Source organism: Dendrobates tinctorius, unplaced genomic scaffold (assembly GCF_039654945.1).
Source record: "Dendrobates tinctorius isolate UK_male_01 unplaced genomic scaffold, ASM3965494v1 ptg000001l, whole genome shotgun sequence".
Classification (NCBI taxonomy): Eukaryota; Metazoa; Chordata; class Amphibia; order Anura; family Dendrobatidae; genus Dendrobates; species Dendrobates tinctorius.
This window is the reverse complement of record NW_027361669.1, coordinates 591668-617170: the sequence shown is the minus strand read 5'-3', so window position 1 is coordinate 617170 and position 25503 is coordinate 591668. Positions and strand designations below refer to the sequence as shown.

General features: G+C 42.1%; 1 protein-coding gene across 5 annotated transcripts in view; it reads left to right on the top strand.

Moving 5' to 3' along the window:
• Positions 1–25503, top strand: part of ARHGAP26 (Rho GTPase activating protein 26) — a 605933-nt gene that overhangs the window by 239807 nt on the left and 340623 nt on the right. For all 5 annotated transcript variants that reach the window (XM_073573730.1, XM_073572997.1, XM_073572737.1 and 2 more), the window contains exon 12: positions 6766–6802. In XM_073573730.1, coding sequence (XP_073429831.1) covers positions 6766–6802 — 37 coding nt within the window. The remainder of the gene's footprint in view (positions 1–6765; positions 6803–25503) is intronic.

Sequence of the window (25503 nt, the reverse complement as noted above, 5' to 3'; positions counted from 1 at the left end):
TATGATTGGCATATTCTGCCCAGGGAAGCCATACTTTATCAAATTTACTTACTTTGTAAGTATGGCTGATAATTTTTCATTAATCATATACCAGGATAATCGCTTTTCAACATCAGACAAATCTAGGCTTGTTTTTTTCAAAGCTAGTGCTATGGTTTGTTTAGCGGAGTCCTGCAGTTCGCAGTCGCCGGGAGAGGTGCGGCGCCTGCGCACTGCAGTATTCTGCTCTGCCCTCAACAGGGTAGAGCAGTGTGCCTGCGCAGGAGCCACAACAGGCAGGAAAGAAGAAAACGTCACCGTTAGAAGATGGGAGGTGCCGGACCTCAACACCCATCGGATAAAGACTGGACCGCCCCCCCGGTGAGTATAATATAACTCATTTTTCTTATCTTTCAGGTTACATCGGGGGTTTATCTACAGCATTACAGAATGCTGTAGATAAGCCCCTGATGGAGGTGCCGGAAGCTGATACTCAAAAAATGGGGTGACAGATTCCCTTTTAAGGTGTTTAGTATTCCTCCAGTAGAGGAGGACCAAATTTGGGAACACTTTGAATCTGTTAGAGTGGAACCAATATCAGACACCCAAGGGAAGTATAGCTTAAGCAATGCCTCTGCGAGGGGGAGTTAATATGGAAGTAGAGAAGTGATATAGAACCTACCTGGGGCGTGTGGGTTTTGTCAACATCTTTGCCCGAAGGGAGTGAAGGTATAAGAAGTGGAGTAATGAAGTGACAGTTTTTAATTTGCAGATTGCGGAACACCCCTTCGGGGGGGGGGGGGGGGATGATATTTCTCTTGCAGAGCTGGAAATGGAATAATTTCACCAACAATAGAGAGATGGTGGACTCTAGTGATCCATGCGGCGATCCATAATCTGACCTACAAGGCCATCTATAACCTGTCTCCTCCATATTTTTCTGAACTAATCTCCCGATATCTTCCCTCACGTAACCTCCTGTCCTCACAAGACCTCTTCTCTTCTCCACACTTAATCGCTCCTCACCCACCCGCCTCCAAGACTTCTCCCAAATATCCCCCATCCTCTGGAATTCTGTGCCCCAAAACGTCAGACTATCATCCACATTCGGATCCTTCAGACAGAACATGAAAACCGTGAAAAATGAGGATGAATGAACTCATGGAGATCAACATCCAACACTGCGGAGACACCATCACATGTTTATCAACGCAGTGATGCTAGAGCATTGCCCCCATTCCTTATGGGAAATATGCAAAAACATGTAAATCAAGAGCCGCGGAGACACCACATATTTCTCAACGCAAGCAATGACTAGCCAGGTCTTTCACCGGAAAGGAACAACCATGAGAAGGGTAGTCTCCAATGAAGGAAACCACCTATGCCAAAACATGGTATCCATCCACAGACAGCTGTTTCGGGGTATTGCCCCTCATCAGTGTAGAGTAGGAAACTGGCTAGTAGGAGCAATGCCTAGTAAAAGACTGTGAAAAATGAGGATGAATAAACTCATGGAGATCAACATCCAACACTGCGGAGACACCCTCACATGTTTCTCAATGCAGTGATGCTAGAGCATCCCTTATAAGGGATGGGGGCAATGCTCTAGCATCACTGTGTTGAGAAACGTGATGGTGTCTCCGCAGTGTTGGATGTTAATCTCCATGAGTTCATTCATCCTCATTTTTCACAGTCTTTTACTAGGCATTGCTCCTACTAGCCAGTTTCCTACTCCACACTGATGAGGGGCAATACCCCGAAACAGCTGTCTGTGGATGGATACCATGTTTTGGCATAGGTGGTTTCCTTCATTGGAGACTACCCTTCCCATGGTTGTTCCTTTCCGGTGAAAGACCTGGCTAGTCATTGCTTGCGTTGAGAAACATGTGATGGTGTCTCCGCGGCTCTTGAGAACATGAAAACCAACCTCTTGAGGAAAGATTACAGCCTGCAATGACCCCGCTGCCTACTCACCACTACCAATGCTACCGTCTCACCATCACCCGAGCTGCTGCAACCCCCCAACCTACTGTCTCCTTCCCCACCATCCTGTAGAAAGTAAAACCAAAAAGAAGGAAAACAGAACAGTCCAAAAAATCACAAGCCACTAAATTATTGGGGCTACTAATATTACAAGAAAAGTATCATAAGTGGAATAATATCCATAATAGAGGCTTTTTCGTACACAATATCAAATTTTTATTGCACATATATATCTTGTAGACATTACAGTATCAATGGTAAGGTAACATGAAAAGCAGCTAAAAGATACTGGCAAAGTAGAGATGACAGTATAGTGCCAGACAGAAAAAAAAACGGTCTCGGGGTGAAAATCCGCAAAAAGCCAGGATGTTAGCTGAAAACTACTCTAAATCTAATAGTAAGATTAGACCGTGCAAAAATAGACAATCAACTATTTGATAATAGCTATTATATTGACGTTTACAAATAGAATAAATGGTGTTCTCTCAGCATGCTCATGCATTCAATATGCTCAGCTAAAGGATATCCTAATGAGGCTAGAGATAATAACCAACAATGTAATAGCTGCTATCTCAATATGATCCTTAAAAAGATCCAAGGTTGAATACAATTAACAATCGCCCCCAGTCAGAGGCTATATGCCGCACACTAATAAATAATGAGAAGCTAACGCCAAAAGAATGTTATATTTTAAAAGGTAAATTACCTTGTGACATGGTCCTGGATGAATGCAGGGACACCCGTGAGACACGGTAAAGCCCCGACGCACGTTTCACCGCCCTCGGTTTCGTCAGGAGGCATAATAATAAAGTAAGGGACTGGCGTTTATATAGAATGAATGAGAATGCATCAGCCAGTTGGCGCGCTACCCGACGTGATGTCCCGCCCCGCAAGGCGGCGAGCAGGCGCGCGCCAAGCATGATGGGAGAGAGGACGTGCGTCATCACCCACCATCACCTCGGCAACGCGTCCCGCCCACACAACACGGGCCGGGCACAGCGCATGTACAGGGCGCGTCTGTGTGACGCAATGTGAAGTATTCCCGTGCTCACTATATCAGAAAAAATGGGCAATTGCTAGATTATTATACTTATACAGATCATGTGTCATCGCTAACTTCATGCAAATAATCATTAGGTACAATACAATGAAAAAGATAAGACAGGATATTTCCTATCCTACAGCAATAGCATAACACATATGTAGAGTATAGATGCCCACAGATTTTTAAATATACAAAATCATCACATAGTAGACATGATGCATATAATAACCGTATTAAAGACAAAGACACATATCATAAAAGACCATATTTGTTCCATAATAAATCGAGGTGTGCATAACAATAATAATTACGAGATACAACACACATCATAAATAACTATATTGTTCCATTGGACCAAGTAAAAAGACATTTGTACATAATATCAATACTAGTCAAGTAGTTAAACTCTGACTAAATATAAGTAGACAGAAATAGACACAAATCAATATTCATATCTACTGTCATATGTAAACTCATTTCAGCATAATCAAAGGAGTTTAATAGTCCTATTCTATATAGAATAAAATTTAATACCGCTAAAAACTACCAATGCATACTAGAAGTGTCTAGGTAGAATACAAAGACAATTCCCCTTTCTGTATGCAAATAATCTACGTAAGCCACATTTTCCTTCTAGAAATAACTGTTGAAGAATTTACTGGAATACGAATACAAAGCTTATTAGAAACTTACACTATAAATTCCTCAATTAAGATATTTATAATAAACACAATATAGCATACAGTATGGAGGTAGTGCAGTACACATCACATTAACATATAGAACATGATTCTTGAGTCTGTGACAGAGTTGACGAAATGATTCATAAATCGTCTTATATACGCAGATGGAAGTCTTCATGATCATACTGGCTCACGGATCCAAAGAGCAATATAGTACGATATAAACATAATTTACAACAACCTATGATGAAAAGGATGGAAAAGAAATGTATATACAATTAATATACACACCTAAAAACATAGTGTACAAAGAAAAAAGAAAGAAATACCCTTACTTGAATAAAACATTATAAAAAGGACTAGAAACTAATGGCCTCATTAAGACCCCTAGGAGCTAGAGTTCCCAACGTGACCATCCAACGTGTCTCCTTCTGCAAGAGTTTTCAGTCTGTGATCTATTAGTATACCCATGTCTTTTTCACATGTGCTGTTGCTTAGCTCTATTCCTCCCATTCTGTATATGCTTTTTTCATTTTTATTGCCCAGATGTAGTACTTTGCATTTTTCCCTGTTAAAAACCATTCTGTTAGTTGCTGCCCACTTCTCCAGTTTATTTATATCTTTTTGAATCCCCACTCTCTCCACTAGTATTAGCTATCCCTCCTAGCTTTGTGTCATCAGCAAATTTAATCAGTTTACCCTCAATTCCTTCATCTAAATCATTGATAAAGATGTTGAACAATATAGGGCCCAGGACAGATACCAGCGCGGCGCTTAGAAACCCGATGTTTACCTTGGTTACCAGCTCCCTGCACCAGCGCGCTGGTATCTTAATGTACACGGCGGGTAACTAAGCGACATGCGTCGCTTGTTACCCGCGTGTCGCTGTCCTGATCGGTGCTGAGACCTGCCTGTTTGGCAGCTCACCAGCGATCATGTAGCAGCACACTAGCGATCCTGACAAGTTCATATCGTTGTCAGAATCGCTGGTAAGTCGCTATGTGTGACGGGGCCCTTAGGAGTATTGAAGGAAGCAATTCTTCTGAATTAGAGCCAGTAACCATTAAGTAGTGGCCTTCCTTACCAGCGACTGATGATTTAAATCCAAAGGGGACAGACTTCTTGAAACAAATGGCGACACCTTTGGTTTTTATTTGGGGTGTTTGCTATACAGAAGAGTGGGCAGGAGGCGGACAAAAACTTTGGGTATGAATTTGTTGAGAAGTTTGCATTGTTTCCTCATCCCTATCCTGGTATGCACGGGCTCCTCATCCCTATCCTGGTATGCACGGACTCCTCATCCCTATCCTGTCTGCATGGGCTCCTCATCCCTATTCTTGTCTGCATGGCTCCCCATCCCTATCCTTGTATGCATGTCCCCATCGTTATCCTGGCATGATTGGTCCCCATCAAAAAATATTTAAAAAAAAACAAAAAACTTGCCTTCCTGCGTTCCCTCGCAGCATCTTGTTCTGGAGCCAGCAGCTGCTTTATGCTTGTAAGTAGCGCATGGCAGTGACATCATGCATTGTTCACAAGCAGAGCACAGCTGCCGGAATACTCACTGCTCCCCACTTCTAAACTATGTGCGTGGAGGGCAGTGAGTATTCATTTCTATTAAGTAGCCGTGCACAGTGTCAGCCGCTACTTAATAGAAATGAATTTTCACCTCTCTCTCCATGCCCATGGGAGAATATTCATTTCTCTTAAGTAGCAGGCACATGTGACCGCCAAGCAGCTGCAGGGACCGGCTGCTGCAGCTGTAACTGTGTACGTGCTATTTCAGAAAAATGAATATTCACTTCCAGCACAGTGAATATTCATTTCTCTTTAGCAGTGGGCACAAGCTTTAGCCGCAGCAGCCGGTTCCTGCTTCCTGTGACCCGCTGCTCCCCCACTGCCTCTCTCCCTCCATCTTCTGAACAGGTCACTCGAGTATAAGCCTAGGGGAGCATTTTCAGGACAAATAAATGTGCTGAAAAACTTGACTATTCTAGTGTATACAGTATATGTTCTGTAACAAAACGGAAGAGATAGGAATGCTCAGTTCAATAAAACCAGAGAAACATTTGAATGATCCTATGAGATACCAAATTCAGATAGTTTATATCATAGTCCAGAATGAGTCTCACCAATATTGCCACTACAATTTATATATTTTCATACCTTTTTAGCCTAAAATTAAAGCTTTGTATTTGTAAAATGATTTAAGATTGTTTATGTAGCAGATAGCATCCATAAATATATAACTGTATAAAAAGAAGTGAAGGATGGCACTCACTGTTCTAACATTGAAGACTTTATTGTATGATAAAAGTCATCGGCAAGGGAGCAATGCGCCAGGTGTGGATTCCTACGCTTCTACGGGTCCTGATCAGGACGGTGAGTGCCATCCTTCATTTCTTTTAAAATAGATACTGGACTTGTTTGTTCCGTTCTTTGCATATGGCATTTTGAACATGTGTGTGATTTGACCTCTAAGCATACTGCTGAGGTTGTATGGTGGTGCAGCAGTGCCAAGTCTTTTTTCTATTTCATTAACATAAAATATACCTGCTCTCGTTTACCTATGGACCACATGCAGACAAGCAAATGTCTCATAATTCTTTATACCGTACCTAGTGTCAGACTAATGTTTCATAGGCCCAACCCCATCTGTACAGAAAACATGCATGTGCACTTTGAAATTAATCCTAAATTATGCCATTACTGTTATGAAACATAATTTGTATTAATACATTATTATTTTTTACACAATATTTCCAAAAAGCAGCCAAAGTTCTAGACTTTAAACCAGGGGTTGTCTGTCATCTGCTGGATTTGTGGTAACATTGTACCACTAACAAAATAATTATGAACTAGGAATTTCTGTCAGATAGACATTTTAAAATTTTTTTTTTTGCAGTTTCATACGTTATTACAAAATATACAAAGTCTCTTTTGTATGTAATGTTGCATAAAGGCTATTTCATTAGATGTTTGGATTAACTTTTATTTGAATGTTTTCCAGTTTTCACTTAAATCTGTATTTTTTTCTTTATATCCATTGCTTAATATTTCTTTTTATCTTCTTAGGTCTATAATTCAAACAAAGACAGTCAAAGTGAAGGATGTAAGTACTGGTTTGAACTTTTCTGTGTCTTTGAAAATGTTGGTGCAAGTTGAACTCCTCATAATGATTACTGTTGGTTTTAATGATTCCTGTATTTTACTTAGAGTTGCTAATAAAATGTTTAAGCCCCTATTGTAAATTAGGTTTATTAGCAAAGTTTTCAAACTTTCTGCTGCTTGCGATAAACCAATCCCACAAGAATGAAAATACTTCCACATAACGAATATAACAAGTAGTTTCTCTAAATTCAACACAAAGTGCTACAATTTAGGCCACGTTCACAGGATCAGTATTTAGTCAGTATTTTACATCAGTATTTGTAAGCCAAAACCAATAGTTGGTGAAAAATACAGAAGTTGTGATGTGTTTTTTATTCTTTTCTTCTGATTTTGGCTACAAATACTGTTGTAAATTACTGAACCTGTGAACGTGACCTAAATGTCTACCACAGTTGCAGAATTGGTGAGTGACAGTTTATTATAAATTATGGCACTAAATATTGATTTTGGCTTTCGGACCACCCCTTTAAACCGTAGTTCTCCCATTCTTCCTATTCTTTGCCAAGGTTTTCTGCAAGCAATACAAAAACTTATTTTTAAGATGGATTTTCTCTGTAATAATTGTGGAAATACAAGCAGCTAACTGTACAAATAGCAATTTATTTCAACCTTTATCTTGGAAGTAGCAGGGCAGCTTTTCCCTTGACGGTAGCGCAATCAGTAGAAATTACATTTTGGCAATTCATTAGCTTTTTTCTTTTTTTCTTTGCCAATCTATTATTGACTGCACTTCCTTTTGTGATTGGATTATGAAATATCTTGGGGTTTCTTATCAGATTACCTGAATTTTTTTGTTTGTATGGAGGTGACCTGCAGAATGCTGGTCACAGTAGTGCATTCACTGTGCATGGTTATTTAGGAGGAGGATGCTGTGATAACAGATGAGTGTTTTAAACTGTTTGTGTGACATATAATTTCGCTAGTCAGTATTTACCGGGATTTCACAAAATTGGCCTTCTTATAGGCAAAGTCTCTAACTGTTGCCATTTATTCACACCTTCAATCTGTCGCTGCTCCAGTAGTCCATGTTGGTACCATAAGTGATGTCATCCAGTCCTATGGTCACCTGACAGCTTCTGCACTTGGCTTACATGCTAATTTCACCACTCAAGCAGTTGAGGTCAGGTCACTAATAAAGGAATTTTGGACAATGCCTTCTTAAACGCCTCCGTTCCCTGAGTAAAATAAGAAAAGCCCATACTCCCCACCTGTAACTACATAGTTCCAGCAAATTTGGTGCCAGTGTCTCAGTGCTTACTTGACGTTTTGTCATGTGAGCACTTCAGCCAATCAGAAGTCGTTGATAGATTGCAATGTTCACATGACATAATGTCAAGCGAGCGCTGGGGAACCAGTCATCTATATCGCTGGAACAAAATCAATGCAGGAGGTGAGCATACACTTTTATTTTACTCAGGGGACTCTTGTATTTAAGAAAGGAATGATGCAAGTTATTGACAACCCCTTTTAGTAGTAGAAGATGCCAGTGGTTTGATTTTTTTTTTTTTTTTAATTTAGAACATGCTTAATATTGTAAAATCAGTAAACCTGTAAAAATTATGGTTCACTTAACTAATGAGCAATGTTATTGTGCATCCTACTTTTATGGTGGCACTATGTGGTAGGTCTGATGTGTAGCTTTTCGGATCTGTAACACTTTACCGTTTGATTTGTTACAATGAGCAAATCCATTTGTATCAGTATTTGTCAGTGCTATAGTTACTAACAAGTTTCTTTTAGGATTGATGTCATCCATATTTCTGCAATGGCTGTAGTCTAACCTTTGTCAGCAAGCGTTTGTTATTTCATCTCAGAAATTGTTTAACTTGGATGAAAAACAAGTTTTAGGCTGTGTGCCCACATTGCGTTTTTTTTAAGCGTTTCCGCAGTGTTTGTGCCGGCTCAGACGCTGCAGAAATGCTAAAAAGAAGATTCTAATTAATTTGCATGCGTTTTTGGCTTTTTGTGCCAATGCATGCGTTTTTAACTGCTCAGGAATCGCTTAGCGGCTAAAAGCGCAGCATGCTCATTAATGTCTTTATTGCTGAGCGTTTTTAGCCTTCCCTAATGTTCCCAGAAAATGCGCGTCAAAAACCCGCGTCTTTTTTGCAAAAAATGCACAAGAAACGCGCAGAAAAAAGACGCGCGTTTTCTGGGAAGGGGATCAGTTTCCTGAGCATTTAAAAACGCTAACGTGGGCACATAGCCTTAAAGCGAACCTGTCAGCAGTTTTGGCTGATATAAGATGTGGCCCACTGCCTTTCAGGGCTTATCTACAGCATCCTATAATGCTGTAGATAAGCCCCTGATCTGACGTGAAAGATAAGAAAAATAACTTTTATTTATACTCACCTGGTGGGCAGTTCGATGGGTGTCACAGGTCCCGGTCTGGCGCCTCCCATCTTCTTGCAATGCCGCCCTCCTGCTTGCTTCACAGTCTCCCCGGCATTGCGTCCTGCGCAGGCGTACTTATCTGCCCTGTTGTGGGCAGAGCAAAGTACTGGAGTGTGCAGGCATCGGGAAAGGTCAGAGAGGCCCAGCTCCTGCACACTGCAGTACTTTCCTCTGCCCTTAACAGGGCAGATAAGTATGCCTGTGCAGGAGCACAATGACGGCGAGTCATTAAGCGAGCATGAGTGCGGCGATAGTAAGAAGATGGGAGGTGCCGGACTTGTGACACCCATCGGACCGCCCCCCGGGTGAGTATAATGAAACTTATTTTTCTTATCTTCCAGGTCGGATCGGGGGCTTATCTACAGCATTATAGAATGCTGAAGATAAGCCCTGAAAGGCGGTGGCCGTAGCTCCTATCCGCTTTAAGTTTTCCTAGGAAGGTGGTAATATTTTATAGGTTAACCTCTCATTAGCTTGCTGGGAATCATTACATCATTTGCCAGTTTGTTTGTCTGGATCAAACATCCAGGGCCAGTGCATAGTTTATAAAAAAAAAAAAAACGAATCCATCTAGGATGTTTGGATGGGAAAATTTTACATTTTCATTGCCACTTGCAGGATTAAACTTCCAGTAGAATTTGTTCCAGAAGAAAACATGCTTCTAGTTGTTACTCAAAGTGGAAAAAAAACTTTAATTTTTTTATTTATTTATTTTTTATAAATTTTGTCCAGCAGGAAAATTATGAAATTTTCCAAATAACTTTGTTAGGGAATTTGTCTTTATTTCTGTAAATTAAAAAATGTATGTAAGTGCTTCCAAAGCCCCACTTTTCTCAAGTCTTTTTGCCTGCCGTCAGATCCACTGATATCAAAATACAATCATTTGGAGTACAACTAGTACAAAATATACTCACTTGGAGTGAACTAGCAACAAGATTCCTCAAGTCAGTACAATTTCAGCAATACCAAAGTTATAGTCTTTTTTTATATTATTATTAATGTGATATCTTAATATAACTCTGAACTTCGTAAAAAAATAAAATGTGTTTGTGTTGCAATTTTCCGAGGTCCACAACTTTTTTTATTTCTCCATTATTAGAGCTGTATGAGAGCTTGTCTATTCTTTTCCGAGCTTTAATTTTTATTGGATACATTTAGGGGCACATACAACATTCCAGTCACCTTTGTATTTAATTCATTGCGGGAGGTGGACAATTGAATAAATGGCAGGTCTGTTTTTTTTTAATTTATTTCTTATTTTTGTTTACAGCATTAGCGTTTATTATTAAATAATATTTTGATATACGGATGAAGTAACACATTATGCTTTTTTTATTTGGAAAAGAGGCGATTCAAACACCTAATAAAAATTTTTTAAAAATGTGTTATTTATTTTCTCTTTATTTTGTATACCTTAGACCTCGGTGAATCTTCAGAATTGCAGTCTAGAGTAAAAAGAAATCACAACATCCTTATTAAGTCCATTGTGGCTTGGATTAAAAGGAACGCAAAGATGGCAACTTCTCAGTATTGCAGTGTATTGTATATGTGATCAAATGATCGCTGGTTTAAGTACCCTGAAGAAACTAAAAAAATGAAAAACCTTGATCAGATCACGCTGAAAATAGCTGTTAGATAATTTTCTGTGTGTTTTGACTTTTGTTTTCTGCTGTGTTGATACCTTCTTATGATTGGGCAGCATCATACAGGGGGAAAAAGTAACACAGCCACCTCCCCCCCCCCTCCAGAGCAGAATATCTGTTAATGCCCACTTGATTCAAACTTGTATTTTTGCCCTAAACTTTAACACCTCACATCGTCACATTGCAGCGGAGAAAAAAAAGCAACTAACATTTTAATCAACCACTTTGCACCATTTTGGTGATCTATACAATTTTGTGAAAGGCCCTCAATAACTATGATAGTGGACTGTAGCTGTGCTGACTGCAGAGTTCCAGCATTCATCAGCAAGCCAATTATCTTCAGCAGTTGCAGAGCTACCAGGGCTGTGGAGTCTGAGTCGGTGCTCATTTTGGTGGAGTTGGAGTCGGTATAAAATGGACCGACTCCTAAAATATATAATAAATTGGGTACATTAGTTCAATGCAGAATGTGCTGAATATTTTTTCATAGGAATTTGGGAAAGTTATGAAATGTCCTATAAATGACTGTTCTATTCCTGATCTAAGGCTACATTCACACACAGCGTTTTTCCTGCGTTTCTTGAGTATACGTTTTTCAGTTGCAAAAGCAGATCAGCTTTTTAAAAAATGGCATCACCTGAAAGGTTTTTGAGCTCATAGCTAATGTTTTCAATAGCAAAAGCAGATTAGAAATCTGCTCTATCTATATATCCATTTATCCATATCTGTCTATCCATATCATATCTGTACCAAAAAGAATGAAAGCCGGATAGCACACAGACTAACACTCCTTTTTTTTAGCACCAGTCAGGTACACCTCATAGCTGCCCAAAAGGACGCCCAGGACAGGCATTGCTCGTCTTCAGTAACACATCAACATCAATTGATAGTTGGAATAAATAGACTGCATTCACCACCACATCTTCTTGAGGTGCAGGCTTTATTTTCAAGTGTAGGGGTGTGCAGTATGAGGTTCCGCAGCAGCTGAGGTGTGCAGTATGAAATTCTGCAGAACAGTATGAGGTTCTGCCCTCCCCCCCCTAATTTTGATCATGGCTACGCCCATAGCGTGAATGTAGCCTGAGGATCTAGGCTTTATCTTAGCCGAGATAAGTCATAGCGTGTGTGTGTGTGTGTATGTGTATATATATATATATATATATATATATATATATATATATATATATATATATATATATATATATATATATGTAAATGAGGAAATTGGGATCCAGCAAAAGGATGAAAGTTCACCAGATTTGTAAAAACTTCTTCTTTATTGATCCATTATGTCATAAAAAGTATAAGGAACTCCAGTCAATTAGTAGCATTCCAGCAAGGGACCTTGCTGGAATGCTACTAATTGATTGGAGTTCCTTATACTTTTTATGACATAATGGATCAATAAAGAAGAAGTTTTTACAAATCTGGTGAACTTTCATCCTTTTGCTGGATCCCAATTTCCTCATATTTCTATTTGTTGGGGCATACTCCCTGACTGGATCCGTGCAAAGTATAGGGTGAACACCGATTACTGCATCAAGAGGAACTCCTTTATGGTGAGCTGGCTATATGTTTTTCACATTGTTTGAAAAAAAAAAAAATATATATATATATATATATACAGTACAGACCAAAAGTTTGGACACACCTCAATCAAAGCGTCTTCTTTATTTTCATGACTATGAAAATTGTAGATTCACTCTGAAGGCATCAAAACTATGAATTAACACATGTGGAATTATATAATTAATAAAAAAGTGTGAAACAACTGAAAATACTGTATGTCTTATATTCTAGGTTCTTCAAAGTAGCCACCTTTTGCTTTGATTTCTGCTTTGCACACTCTTGGCATTCTCTTGATGAGCTTAAAGAGGTAGTCACCGGAAATGGTTTTCACTTCACAGGTGTGCCCTGTCAGGTTTAATAAGTGGGATTTCTTGCCTTATAAATGAGGTTGGGACCATCAGTTGTGTTGCGCAGAAGTCTGGTGGATACACAGGTGATAGTCCTACTGAATAGACTGTTAGAATTTGTATTATGGCAAGAAAAAAGCAGCTGAGTAAAGAAAAAGGAGTGGCCATCATTACTTTAAGAAATGAAGGTCAGTCAGTCCAAAAAATTGGGAAAACTTTGAAAGTGTCCCCAAGTGCAGTGGCAAAAAACATCAAGTGCTACAAAGAAACTGGCTCACATGAGGACCGCCCCAGGAAAGGAAGACCAAGAGTTACCTCTGCTGCGGAGGATAAGTTCATCCGATTCACCAGCCTCAGAAATCGCAGGTTAACAGCAGCTCAGATTAGAGACCAGGTCAATGCCACACAGAGTTCCAGCAGCAGACACATCTCTACAAACAACTGTTAAGAGGAGACTTTGTGCAGCAGGCCTTCATGGTAAAATAGCTGCTAGGAAACCACTGCTAAGGACAGGCAACAAGCAGAAGAGACTTGTTTGGGCTATAGAACACAAGGAATGGACATTAGACGAGTTGAAATCTGTGCTTTGGTCTGAGTCCAAATTTGAGATCTTTGGTTCAAACCACCGTGTCTTTGTGCGACGCAGAAAAGGTGAACGGATGGACTCTACATGCCTGGTTCCCACCGTGAAGCATGGAGGAGGAGGTGTGATGATGTGGGGGTGCTTTGCTGGTGACACTGTTGGGGATTTATTCAAAATTGAAGGCATACTGAACCAGCATGGCTACCACAGCATCTTGCAGCGGCATGCTATTCCATCCGGTTTGTGTTTAGTTGGACCATCATTTTATTTTTCAACAGGACAATGACCTCAAACACACCTCCAGGCTGTGTAAGGGCTATCTGACCAAGAAGGAGAGTGATGGGGGTGCTACGCCTGATGACCTGGCCTCCACAGACACCAGACCTGAACCCATTCGAGATGGTTTGGGGTGAGCTGGACCGCAGAGTGAAGGCAAAAGGGTCAACAAGTGCTAAGCATCTCTGGGAACTCCTTCAAGACTGTTGGAAGACCATTTCCAGTGACTACCTCTTTAAGCTCATCAAGAGAATGCCAAGAGTGTGCAAAGCAGTAATCAAAGCAAAAGGTGGCTACTTTGAAGAACCTAGAATATAAGACAGATTTTCAGTTGTTTCACACTTTTTTGTTAATTATATAATTCCACATGTGTTAATTCATTGTTTTGATGCCTTCAGAGTGAATCTACAATCTTCATAGTCATGAAAATAAAGAAAACTCTTTGAATGAGAAGGTGTTTCCAAACTTTGGTCTGTATCGTATGTATGTAGTCGATATTATACAGTGTATTACATATTTACAATTTATTACAGTTTTTTGTGTTCTAAAGTTGTATTCCAATAAATAGAACATATTATCTATCTAAATATCTTGATTATTGGATCATAGAAATGATTAAATGTCTGATGTTCACATTGTACTACAATACATTTTTCACTTAAATGTAAGCAATATATGTCGGAGTCGTGGAGTCGGTGTAAGGGAAATTGAGGAGTCGGACTCGCAGGTTTGGCTTAAGGTACTGTCACACTTAGCGATGTACCAGCGATCCCGACCAGCGATATGACGCGGTCAGGATCGCTGGTACATCGCTAAGTGGTCGCTAGTGAGCTGCCACACAGGCAGATCTCACCAGCGACATCGCTGGGGTCGGGGGTTGCTACTTACTTGTCACACCAGGCGATCCTGCGTCCTCCCGCCCGGCTCCACACTGGTCGCTCGTCTCTCCACAGGAAGCTGACGACGAGAAGCGGTCCTGGACGTTCTCGCGCGATCAGCGATAACCAGCGGGGGAACGGGTTGTAGGTAAGTATCACACACCGCGATGTCGCTAGCAATATCGCTATAACGTCACAAGTTATAGCGATATTGCTAGCGATATCTCTTAGTGTGACATGCCCTTTACCGACTCCACATCTCTGCGAGCTACTACTGTGAATTAGGTTGTGGCCCCTGGGAGACAGTCAAAACCTCTGTACTGAAGCTTAGCAAACAAGCTCCAAGATATAAGCTCTTATCCCTGTAGTACCTCATTAAGAGTCAAATCAGAGAACGATAAAAGCTGCCTGGATATTTAATTAGATATAATTTCTTGCCATTAAAAGGGTACAAGACTGCAGAACAATCCCTGACCTTTCATGATCTGAACAGGAAGTTGATGTTTTTAGCTACTATCTTGTGGGAATTTGTCTTGTCCTTTGCATCTGGATGAATCTGAAAACTTCTTGTCTGTTTGATGGCTTTAAATGTTAATAAGCTGTTATGAAAAGGTGGAAAATGGGATTAAAGCTATGGATACTTTAGTATTATATTGAATGCATTGCGTTTGGTATTATAATAAACAAAGTCTTAGGTTATGTTTCCATGAGGGGTATTTTGTGCGTTTTTGATGCGGCAGCATTTCTGCACCTATGAAGTAAATTATATTACTTGTGATTTTTCATTGTGTTTTTGAGTGCTTTTTTTTACATGCAATTTTTGACACAATGTTTTTCCTTTTGGTATGTCATAAAAAAAGCTGCATTGATTTTGATACTTCCTGTGTTATTTGGCTTTGATAAAACTTTGATACAGTCGTGTGGATTCCATGTGTTTTAGTGTGTTTCCACAGTGCAAATGCATTAAAAACGCATACGAGTTATTTTACCTGTGGATTTTCCACATATTATGCAATTTTGGAGGGAAAATCTGCACATAAACCTCTTCGTACACTCGAGAAATTGTTTGAAATTTGCGTTTGCTGACTGTAAACAATTTGAACGGAGCAAAGTGCAGCTTCGTTCAGTGTCTAGAGCAGTGGTCCCCAACCTTTTTTGCACCACGGACCGGCTTCAAGCAAGACCATTCTTCCATGGCCCGGCAGGGCGGATGGAGGTGTGACGGGGCAGGGTTTTGGTCATAAGGGGGCGGGGCTATGGACGCGGTTGTAGTTTAGCAGTGCATACTTATCATTTAATTATAACATTTATAATATGACTCAACTTACCATAGGTTTTGAATGAGTCTGAGCAACTGGCTTGTTTCTCTGTTTCAGTGAGAGCACTGGGCTACTTCTACTGATGACCGTCACTGCTAATGATGGAACCTACAAGGAAACGGAGCATTGAGTACTTAAGAAAAATTGTACTGGAGTACTGTACATGCTGATTATTTTCTAATCATCAGAAAATGTATGTGTGGTTCCCCCCATCCTGTCCAGCTCTGTGTAGCTTCCCCTGTTGTATGCATGGCTCCCCTGTCCCATCCTTGTATACATGGCTCTGTTCCCATCCTCCCAACCTTGTATACATGGCTCCGCTCCCACCCTCCCATCCTGTATACATGGCTCCGCTTCCACTCTCCCATCCTGTATACATGGCTCTGCTCCCATCCTCCCATCCTTGTATACATGGCTCCGCTCCCACCCTCCTATCCTGTATACATGGCTCCCCTGTCACATCCTGTATGCATGGCTCCTCTGTCCCATCCTGTATGCATGGCTCCCCTGTCCCATCCTGTATGCATGGCTCCCCTGTCCCATCCTGTATGCATGGCTCCCCGGTCCCATCCTGTATGCATGGCTCCCCTGTCCCATCCTGTATGCATGGCTCCCCTGTCCCATCCTGTATGCATGGCTCCCCTGTCCCATCCTGTATGCATGGCTCCCCTGTCCCATCCTGTATGCATGGCTCCCCTGTCCCATCCTGTATGCATGGCTCCCCTGTCCCATCCTGTATGCATGGCTCCCCTGTCCCATCCTGTATGCATGGCTCCCCTGTCCCATCCTGTATGCATGGCTCCCCTGTCCCATCCTGTATGCATGGCTCCCCTGTCCCATCCTGTATGCATGGCTCCCCTGTCCCATCCTGTATGCATGGCTCCCCTGTCCCATCCTGTATGCATGGCTCCCCTGTCCCATCCTGTATGCATGGCTCCCCTGTCCCATCCTGTATGCATGGCTCCCCTGTCCCATCCTGTATGCATGGCTCCCCTGTCTCATCCTGTATGCATGGCTCCGCTCCCACCCTCCCTCCCTTGTATATATGGCTCTGCTTCCACTCTCCCTCCCTTGTATATATGGCTCTGCTTCCACTCTCCCTCCCTTTTATATATGGCTCTGCTCCCACTCTCCCTCCCTTGTATATATGGCTCTGCTTCCACTCTCCCTCCATTGTATATATGGCTCCGCTCCCACTCTCCCTCTTTTGTATATATGGCTCCGCTCCCACTCTCCCTCCCTTGTATATATGGCTCTGCTCCCACTCTCCCTCCCTTGTATATATGGCTCTGCTTCCACTCTCCCTCCCTTGTATATATGGCTCCGCTTCCACTCTCCCTTCCTTGTATATATGGCTCCGCTTCCACTCTCCCTCCCTTGTATATATGGCTCTGCTTCCACTCTCCCTCCCTTGTATATATGGCTCCGCTTCCACTCTCCCTTCCTTGTATATATGGCTCCGCTTCCACTCTCCCTCCCTTGTATATATGGCTCTGCTCCCACCCTCCCTTGTATTTATGGCTCTGCTTCCACTCTCCCTCCCTTGTATATATGGCTCCGCTCCCACTCTCCCTCCCTTGTATATATGGCTCCGCTTGGCTCCCCCATCATACTTCCCTCCCGTCGCTGAACTTCCCTCCTTGCATCTCGTGGCGCTTCAGCTTCTTCCTGTGCGGAGCGGTCACATGCTACCGCTCATTAAGGTGCATGAATATGGACGCCACGCCTATGGGAGAGGAGTGGCGTCCATATTCATGAAACTAAATGAGAGGTACACTTGTCAGCTCAGCGCTGGATGAAGCCACCGCGCCGAAAGGGACCCCTATGCAGGGTGAGTGAGTATCAGCTGCTACACAGCCGCCGGCTGCCCTTGTGTCCGCAGACCGGCAAGAGCACTGCACGGACCGGTGGTTGGGGACCCCTGGTCTAGAGGACACAGTTACCTACTGCAGAACAGCTCCTATACAAATGATGGTTGTTCTGCTGTAACCTGCAGCAGATGCTACACATTGAATAGAGCTGCAATTTTCAACTCCACTCATTGTTTTTACCCAGCAATAACAAAGCAAATAACAGCTGATCAGTGGTTTTATCCTACAGAGTGTGACCGAACAACCTCTTTAATTTTGTATCTACATTTGAAAACTGTAGCTTTGAGATGATCATTACTTATAGCATAGTTTTGAGGGTTTTTTAGTTAAAATAAGGATGTACATTTTATTTAAATTTTCTTAATGAAACATGGTGAAACTTTCTGAATTGGGCATGATCTGCTAGGATACTGTCACAACCACAAGGATCGGTTCAGTGGACGCCTCAACAAACACCAACAACTGGATGGGAAAAGGGGAAGGAAGACCCTAACAGTAGGGAACGGTGGATGGGGCGCCTCCTAACTCAGCCTTTGCTTATCCCTAAGCTCCCTTATTGCCCTATATGGGTCGTCCCCCCGCCGCCGTCATGTACCTGGTCCCTTGCTGTCTCTTCACTAAGCACTGGCTAGTTAACTGGCTGGCAAGGACTCTAGCTTTACCACTGCAGATGGTACAAACACAGAGGATAGTGGCAAGCACGAGACAGACAAGGTAAATAAACAAGCAACTTGGTTCCAGTCTCCACTGCCAAGCTCCACACCGCAGAGCAGGATACAGACCCGCACGGAACGGGCTCGTACTCTTGTTAATTATATTCATCTAATTATTCTATCCTATTAATTCCGGTTCATTTGAAGGAGAATGCTGGATGCATGAAACACTGCAATGCAGAAGTATAAGAGAAAACTCAAAAGTAAGGAACAAGACACATGCACACATTAACCATGTGTCATGTTTTGAACAGGGTTCTTGCCCTGCACTCACAGGGTTAAGTGTTCATGGCCTCTTTCTGGATCTGGGAGGGGTATTTATACTCACTCTTTACCAGGGTTCTCTGTCAGCTATACTGTTGTTCTGGTGTGTCTGACCCCTGGTGTGCGTTTATTCTGTGTTGCTTGTTCGCTTCCCCTGTATGACTCGGTCTGTTCTCTCACTCTGTACTCCGTTTCTCGTTTTGGCACTATTGTCTTTTCCGGTTCTGACCTCCTGGCTTGGCTATCGTTACTCCATTACAGTTTGTCCCTATTGTACTGTCTATTGCCCGTTCTGGTTTTATGATCTATTGCTATGTCCTGACTATCCATTCTGTCTAACCCTTTGGTACTGTACTGCTGTTCATTTTTTTTTCTCATTAACCCCTTCACGACCTTTGACGCCACATAGGCGTCATGAAAAGTCGTATCAAAACGACCCATGACGCCTATGTGGCGTCATGACTTTAAAGCCCCCCTGCGGGTCGGGTGACCGGGGTCACTGAAAGGTCACCCGACCCGCGCACACAGGACACCTTAGCGTTAACCCTAGGGGGCGTGGCTTAGCCCCCACGTGCCTACGATCGCTCTTATTGGCTGTTAAAAGTGAAACTGCCAATCAGAGCGATTGAAATATTTCATCAATGAAATTTGATGAAATATTACAAATCCAACCATGGCTGATGCTGAAATAGCATCGGGCATGGCTGGAGACACTGAACCGACCCCCCCCAACTGACTCAGTGTCGATCGGCCGCCACTGTCAAAATCTGCCTTCCCTCCGGTCCCCCTGCCCTCCGATCACCCCCTCTCACCCTTCACGAGGCCTCCGAACTCCCTCTGGCCGTCCCGGTGTCCCGCCGTCCCGGATCATGGGCGTCGCCATCTTGGAAAATGGCGCATGCGCCGTGCGCCCGCCGGGAATCTGCGACGCTGCAGAGTCATTCATTTATTTTGATCACTGTCACAGTGATCAAAATAAATAAAGAAAATCACCGCCCCCCTTATCACCCCCATAGGTAGGGACGTATAATAAAATAAAGAAAATATTTTTATTTTTATTTTTCCATCAGGGTTAGGGCTAGGGTTAATGTTGGAATTAGAGTTAGGGCTAGGGTTAGAATTAGGGTTAGGGTTGGGATTAGGGTTAGGGTTGTAATTAGGATTGGGATTAGGGTTAGGGGTGGGTTGGGATTACGGTTAGGCTTGTGGTTAGGGTTAGAGTTGGGATTAGGGTTAGGGGTGTGTTGGGGTTAGGGTTGTGGTTAGGGTTATGATTAGGGTTGGGATTAGGGTTAGGGGTGTGTTGGGGTTAGGGTTGGAGATAGAATTGAGGGGTTTCCACTGTTGAGGCACATTAGGGGTTCTCCAAACGCGACATGACGCCACCATTGATCCCAGCCAATTTTGCGTTCAAAAAGTTAAACTGTGCTCCCTCCAATTCGAGCCCCGATGTGTGCCCAAACAGTGGTTTACCCCCACTTATGGGGTATCAGCGTACTCAGGAAAAATTTCACAACAACTTTGGGGGTCTAATTTCTCCTGGTACCCTTGGGAAAATAAAAAATTGGGGGCTAAATTATTTTTGTGGAAAAAAAAATATTTTTTATTTTCATGGCTCTGCGTTATAAACATCTGTGAAGCACTTGGGAGTTCAAAGTGCTCACCACACATCTAGATTAGTTCCTTGGGTGGTCTAGTTTCCAAAATGGGGTCATTTGTGGGGGAGCTCCAAAGTTTAGGCACACAGGGGCTCTCCAAATGCGACATGGTGTCCGCTAACACTTGGAGCTAATTTTCCATTCAAAAAGTCAAATGACGCTCCTTCCCTTCTGCGCCCTGCCGGGCGCTGAAACAGTGGTTCCCCCCCACATATGGGGTGCCAGCATACTCAGGACAAACTGGACAACAACTTTTGGGGTCCAATTTATCCTGTTACCATTGTAAAAATATCGGGCTAAAAAAAACTTTTGAGCAAAAAAAAAGATTTTTTATTTTCACTGCTCTGCGTTATAAACTTCTGTGAAGCACTTGGGGGTTCAAAGTGCTCACCACACATCTAGATAAGCTCCTTGGGGGTCTAGTTTCCAAAATGGGGTCACTTTTGGGGGAGTTCCAATGTTTAGGCATAAAGGGGCTCTCCAAACGCGACATGGTGTCTGCTAACGATTGGAGCTAATTTTCCAATCAAAAAGTCAAATGGCGCTCCTTCCCTTCCGGGCCCTGCCATGCTCACAAACAGTGGTTTATGACCACATATGAGGTATTGGTGTGCTCAGGAGAAATTGCCCAACAAATTTTAGGATCCTTTTTATCCTGTTGCCATGTGAAAATGAAAAAACTGAGGCTAAATAAAATTTGTGAAAAAAAGTACTTTTTTTTTTTTTTTTTTACGGATCAATTTGTGAAGCACCTGGGGGATCAAAGTGCTCACTATGCATCTAGATAAGTTTCTTGGGAGGGTCTAGTTTCCAAAATGGGGTCACTTGTGGGGGAGCTCCAATGTTTAGGCGCAGAGTGGCTCTCCAAACGCAACATGGCAATCGCTAAATATTGAAGCATATTTTCCATTCAAAAAGTCAAATGGGGCACTCCTTCCCTTCTGAGCCCTGCCGTGCGCCCAAACAGTGGTTTATGACCACATATGAGGTATCTGTGTACTCAGGAGAAATTGCCCAACAAAATTTAGGATCTATTTTATCTTGTTACCCATGTGAAAATGATAAAATTGATGCTAAAAGAAAATTTATGTTGGAAAAATTAAAATGTCCTTTTTTTACCTCCACGTTGCTTTAGTTCCTGTGAAGCACCAGAAGGGTTAATAATCTTCTTGAATGTAGTTTTGAGTAGCTTGAGGGGTGCAGTTTTTAGAATGGTGTCACTTTTGGGTATTTTCCGCCATATAGACCCCTCAAAGTGACTTCAAATGTGATCCCTAAAAAAAAATGGTTTTGTAGATTTTGTTGTAAAAATGAGAAATCACTGGTCAACTTTTAACCCTTATAACTTCCTAACAAAAAAAAATTGTTTCCAAAATTGTGCTGATGTAAAGTAGACATGTGGGAAATGTTATTTATTAACTATTTTGTGTCAGATAACTCTGATTTAACAGAATAAAAATTCAAAATTTTCGCCAAATTTCCGTTTTTTTCACAAATAAACGCAAAAATTATTGACCTAAATTTACTACTAACATGAAGCCCAATATGTCACGAAAAAACAATCTCTGAATCGCTAGAATGCGTTGAAGCGTTCCTGAGTTATTACCTCATAAAGGGACACTGGTCAGAATTGCAAAAAATGGCCAGGTCACGGTCAAAATAGGCTGGGTCATGAAGGGGTTAATGTACACGCTGCACTCCATCTTGACAGGAAAAAAAATGTAGAAATTTTTGCAAATGTATTAAAAAAACAAAAACGGAAATATCACATGGTCATATGTATTCAGATCCTTTGCTCAGACACTTATATTTAAGTCAGATGTGTGCTCACTTTTCTCTGGTTGCATTTCTTTTGTGTACCAATCAATTCATCAATAAAATTGTGATTTATTTTTCACTTTATTAGTTTTTGGTCTACGATGCAGAAGTATAGTAGTGTTTTGTACCATTAATCAATCTATTGCATGTTCAAGTTCGTAGTAAAAAGAAAAGTTATGAATTTAAAAAATCACAAGTTGCACAATAAAAAAGAAAAGTTTCTAGTTTATGTAAATAGAAAATTAACCCTTTTTGTAATTTAATGGTTTATATTAATAAAATATAGCATTATTTATAGTGATGGGCGAACCCCTGGATGTTCGGGACCACCTTCAACATGACCTTCAAAGGTTTTAGGCTATGTGCGCACAGTGCGGATTCACCCGTGGATTTTGCACAATCTGCAGGTAAATCCGCAGGTCAAAAGACCTGCGGTTTACTTGCGGATTACCCTGCGGTTTTGCCCTGTGGTTTATCACCTCCACAATGGAGGAGATGGCAAACCGCAGCGGAATCCGTAGAAAAGAACAACATATTAATTCTTTCTGCGGATTTGAAACCGCAGGCAAAACCGCGCAGAAAAATCCGCACTGTCTGCACAGCGGTTTCAATTTTCCATAGGCTAGAATGGTACTGTACATCACCTGCAGTTCTGCTGCGGATCCGCAGGGCCAAATCTGCTGCGGATCCGCAGCAGAATCCGCACCGTGTGCACAAAGCCTTATTAAACTTTTCCAGCAAGCCGTCCATCTGTTGATGGTAGACTGAGCCCCGGAGTTGGAATTTGCAGGGTTTTGCACAACTCCCTCGTCACCTTTGACATAAATTGGCTCCCTTGGTCTGTTAGAATCTCCCTAGGCAACCCCATTCTAGAAAAAATATGGACCAACTACCGAGATATTCACTTGGCGGTGGAATTTTGTAGTGGTACGGCCTCTGGGTACCATGTAGCGTAGTCCATTACCACCAGGATATGCTGCCCTCTACCGGACTTGACCAGGGGTCTCACTAGGTCCATGGCTATAATGTACAATCAAATGTCACCTAAATGATAGGCCATTGCACTAAGCACTAAGGGGCTACGGAAGTGAGCCACTGGAGAGGTCACCTGGCAGGTAGGACATGACCTACAATAATTTTTGATTTCTCAGTGACAACTGGGCCAATAGAACCTCTGGAGGATCCATCCCTGAGTTTTTTCTATCCCCAGATGACCACCTAACACGTGTATGGGCCATGTCTAACACCTTACGTCTGTATTACCCTGGCACTAGTAACTTCTCGATTACCTCCCCTGTCAGCCCGGTGAACCGGTATATTAACTCCCCATTTACAGCAAAGTAAGGGTATCAGGTGTCAGCCCCCAGCTCTTGAGCAACACCATTAAGTACAGTCACATTATCAAACATCACTTTTAGGGTGAAGTCCCTGAGTTGGGTGGTCCCAAAGTTTCCCCCGGACACCTCCAGCTCAGGAATGTTGGAATGCTGCTTCATCCATCACCAACAAGCTCATACAATGGAAACCAGTCAGCTGCAGCCTGTGAGGTTTCTTTAGGAGCGAACTGGCTGTTGTTCGGGCAATTAGGCATCCTCCCTTTCCCCCACATGTCACAAAGCAATGTAAAGTACAGCCCTATTATAATAGGGTGAAATAGGTCCTTGACTATGCCCACCTTATTGAACTCGTTGCCACAGATTGCATCTATGACCACTCTGTCCACAATATAGTCCTTAGCATCCCCATGGATATAACGGACGCTCACCATCTTCCCAGGAATCAGCTGTTGAGTAATTGTGGCCCTTAATAAGATTACCAAACTACCCGGAGATCTCCCTGGGCATCTCAGGACTACATTGGCCTAGGAAGGGAGTTTATGAACCTGTCCATAATTACTTTCTCCACCATCTATGCTGGGGAGGAAGATTCAGGTTGTAATCACTTTTGGATCACATTTGGGCGATCAAATATTTTGGACTGGGGAGGTTGTCAGTGCAATAGGCCTAGTAGTGCAATTGTTGCACACTGACTGTCAGTCACTACTAATCACGCCAAGATCTCAGTTCTTAACTTGGCCTACTCTTTTCACATCCTGGAAAGTTAGGTCTTAATATGCCTTTTGGGGCTCGCCACTTAGATAGGGGGCTGCCACCTTTTGCATGGCAGCTTTTCCTGCGCTGCTACCAGTTCAAATACAGTCAAAAATGCAGCCACATTATCTTCTTGGGTCATCTTTTGCATGGCTTGTTTTACCGCTTTTCGGACATATGAGTCATCACCTAGACTTGAGGGAGGGTCTGCCGACCTCCCACAAACTGCCTCTGTGAGGAGTTCCATCTACTACGTAAGCACCTCCTTTTTTTTCTGTCGCTGCTGCTGCTCCACCAATAGTTTGTTTCTTGTTGCTGCTGTTGATGCTGCTGTTGATGCTGCTGCTGTTGGACTTGGAGCAGGTGTTTGATCAGCTCCTCCATGCTGTTGACTTTTGCTCCTTCAGTTGCTTTCACCAAGGAAAGGTGGTGCTTCTGTGGCAAGGTTTGACGAAACAATTTTTTTTTTTTTTTTTTTGTTGCCAGTGTTACAAAACTGTATACATTTGCCATTGCTGTGGCTGTACTGACCCACAGGTATGGTGTAATAACAAAGCTCCAAAAATGTAGTAGTGGACTTGCTGTTTTTTTTTTCCATCTAAGTTGCTCACTTCTATTCAATATATGCAAACAATTCTAACGTTATTTATTCTGTGTAATGTTCATTTGTAAAAATGAAAACGGAATAAGAGAGACAGAAATCCCAGTTACTGAGCTGCTTAATTGAGTCTTATATTTCATTACTTTGACGGTTTCAGATCTCTTTCAGGATGTGAGCGGAATTCCTTCAGGGTATCATAACTTTGTACAAAATAAATATTTTATCTCACTCTAATAAATTCCCAGGCGAGCCTTTCACTTTGCAGAACTTCAGTATAATAGAGGCCAGTTTGTGAAAGTAATAAGATCCTATTGCTATTCCACTGGGATGAATAGATTTGGCCAAGTGTTGTTGCTGCTAATACTATCCCCAAACTTTTCATTTCAGTACTGGCAAGTAGAAGAATTTTGTGCTCAATATACACAATACAGCTATGATTTTAGATTAGGTCCAACTTCTACTTAGAGATGCAAAAATATCATGAATTTTCCATTAGGAATGGTAAAGGTATCCACTCTAAAATGCAGTAGAGGGTTGGGTGACATTTCCTAAAAACCCATAGTAGTGTTTATGCATGGGTTGCATCTACTTTTGGTAACATGATCAGATCACACCCAA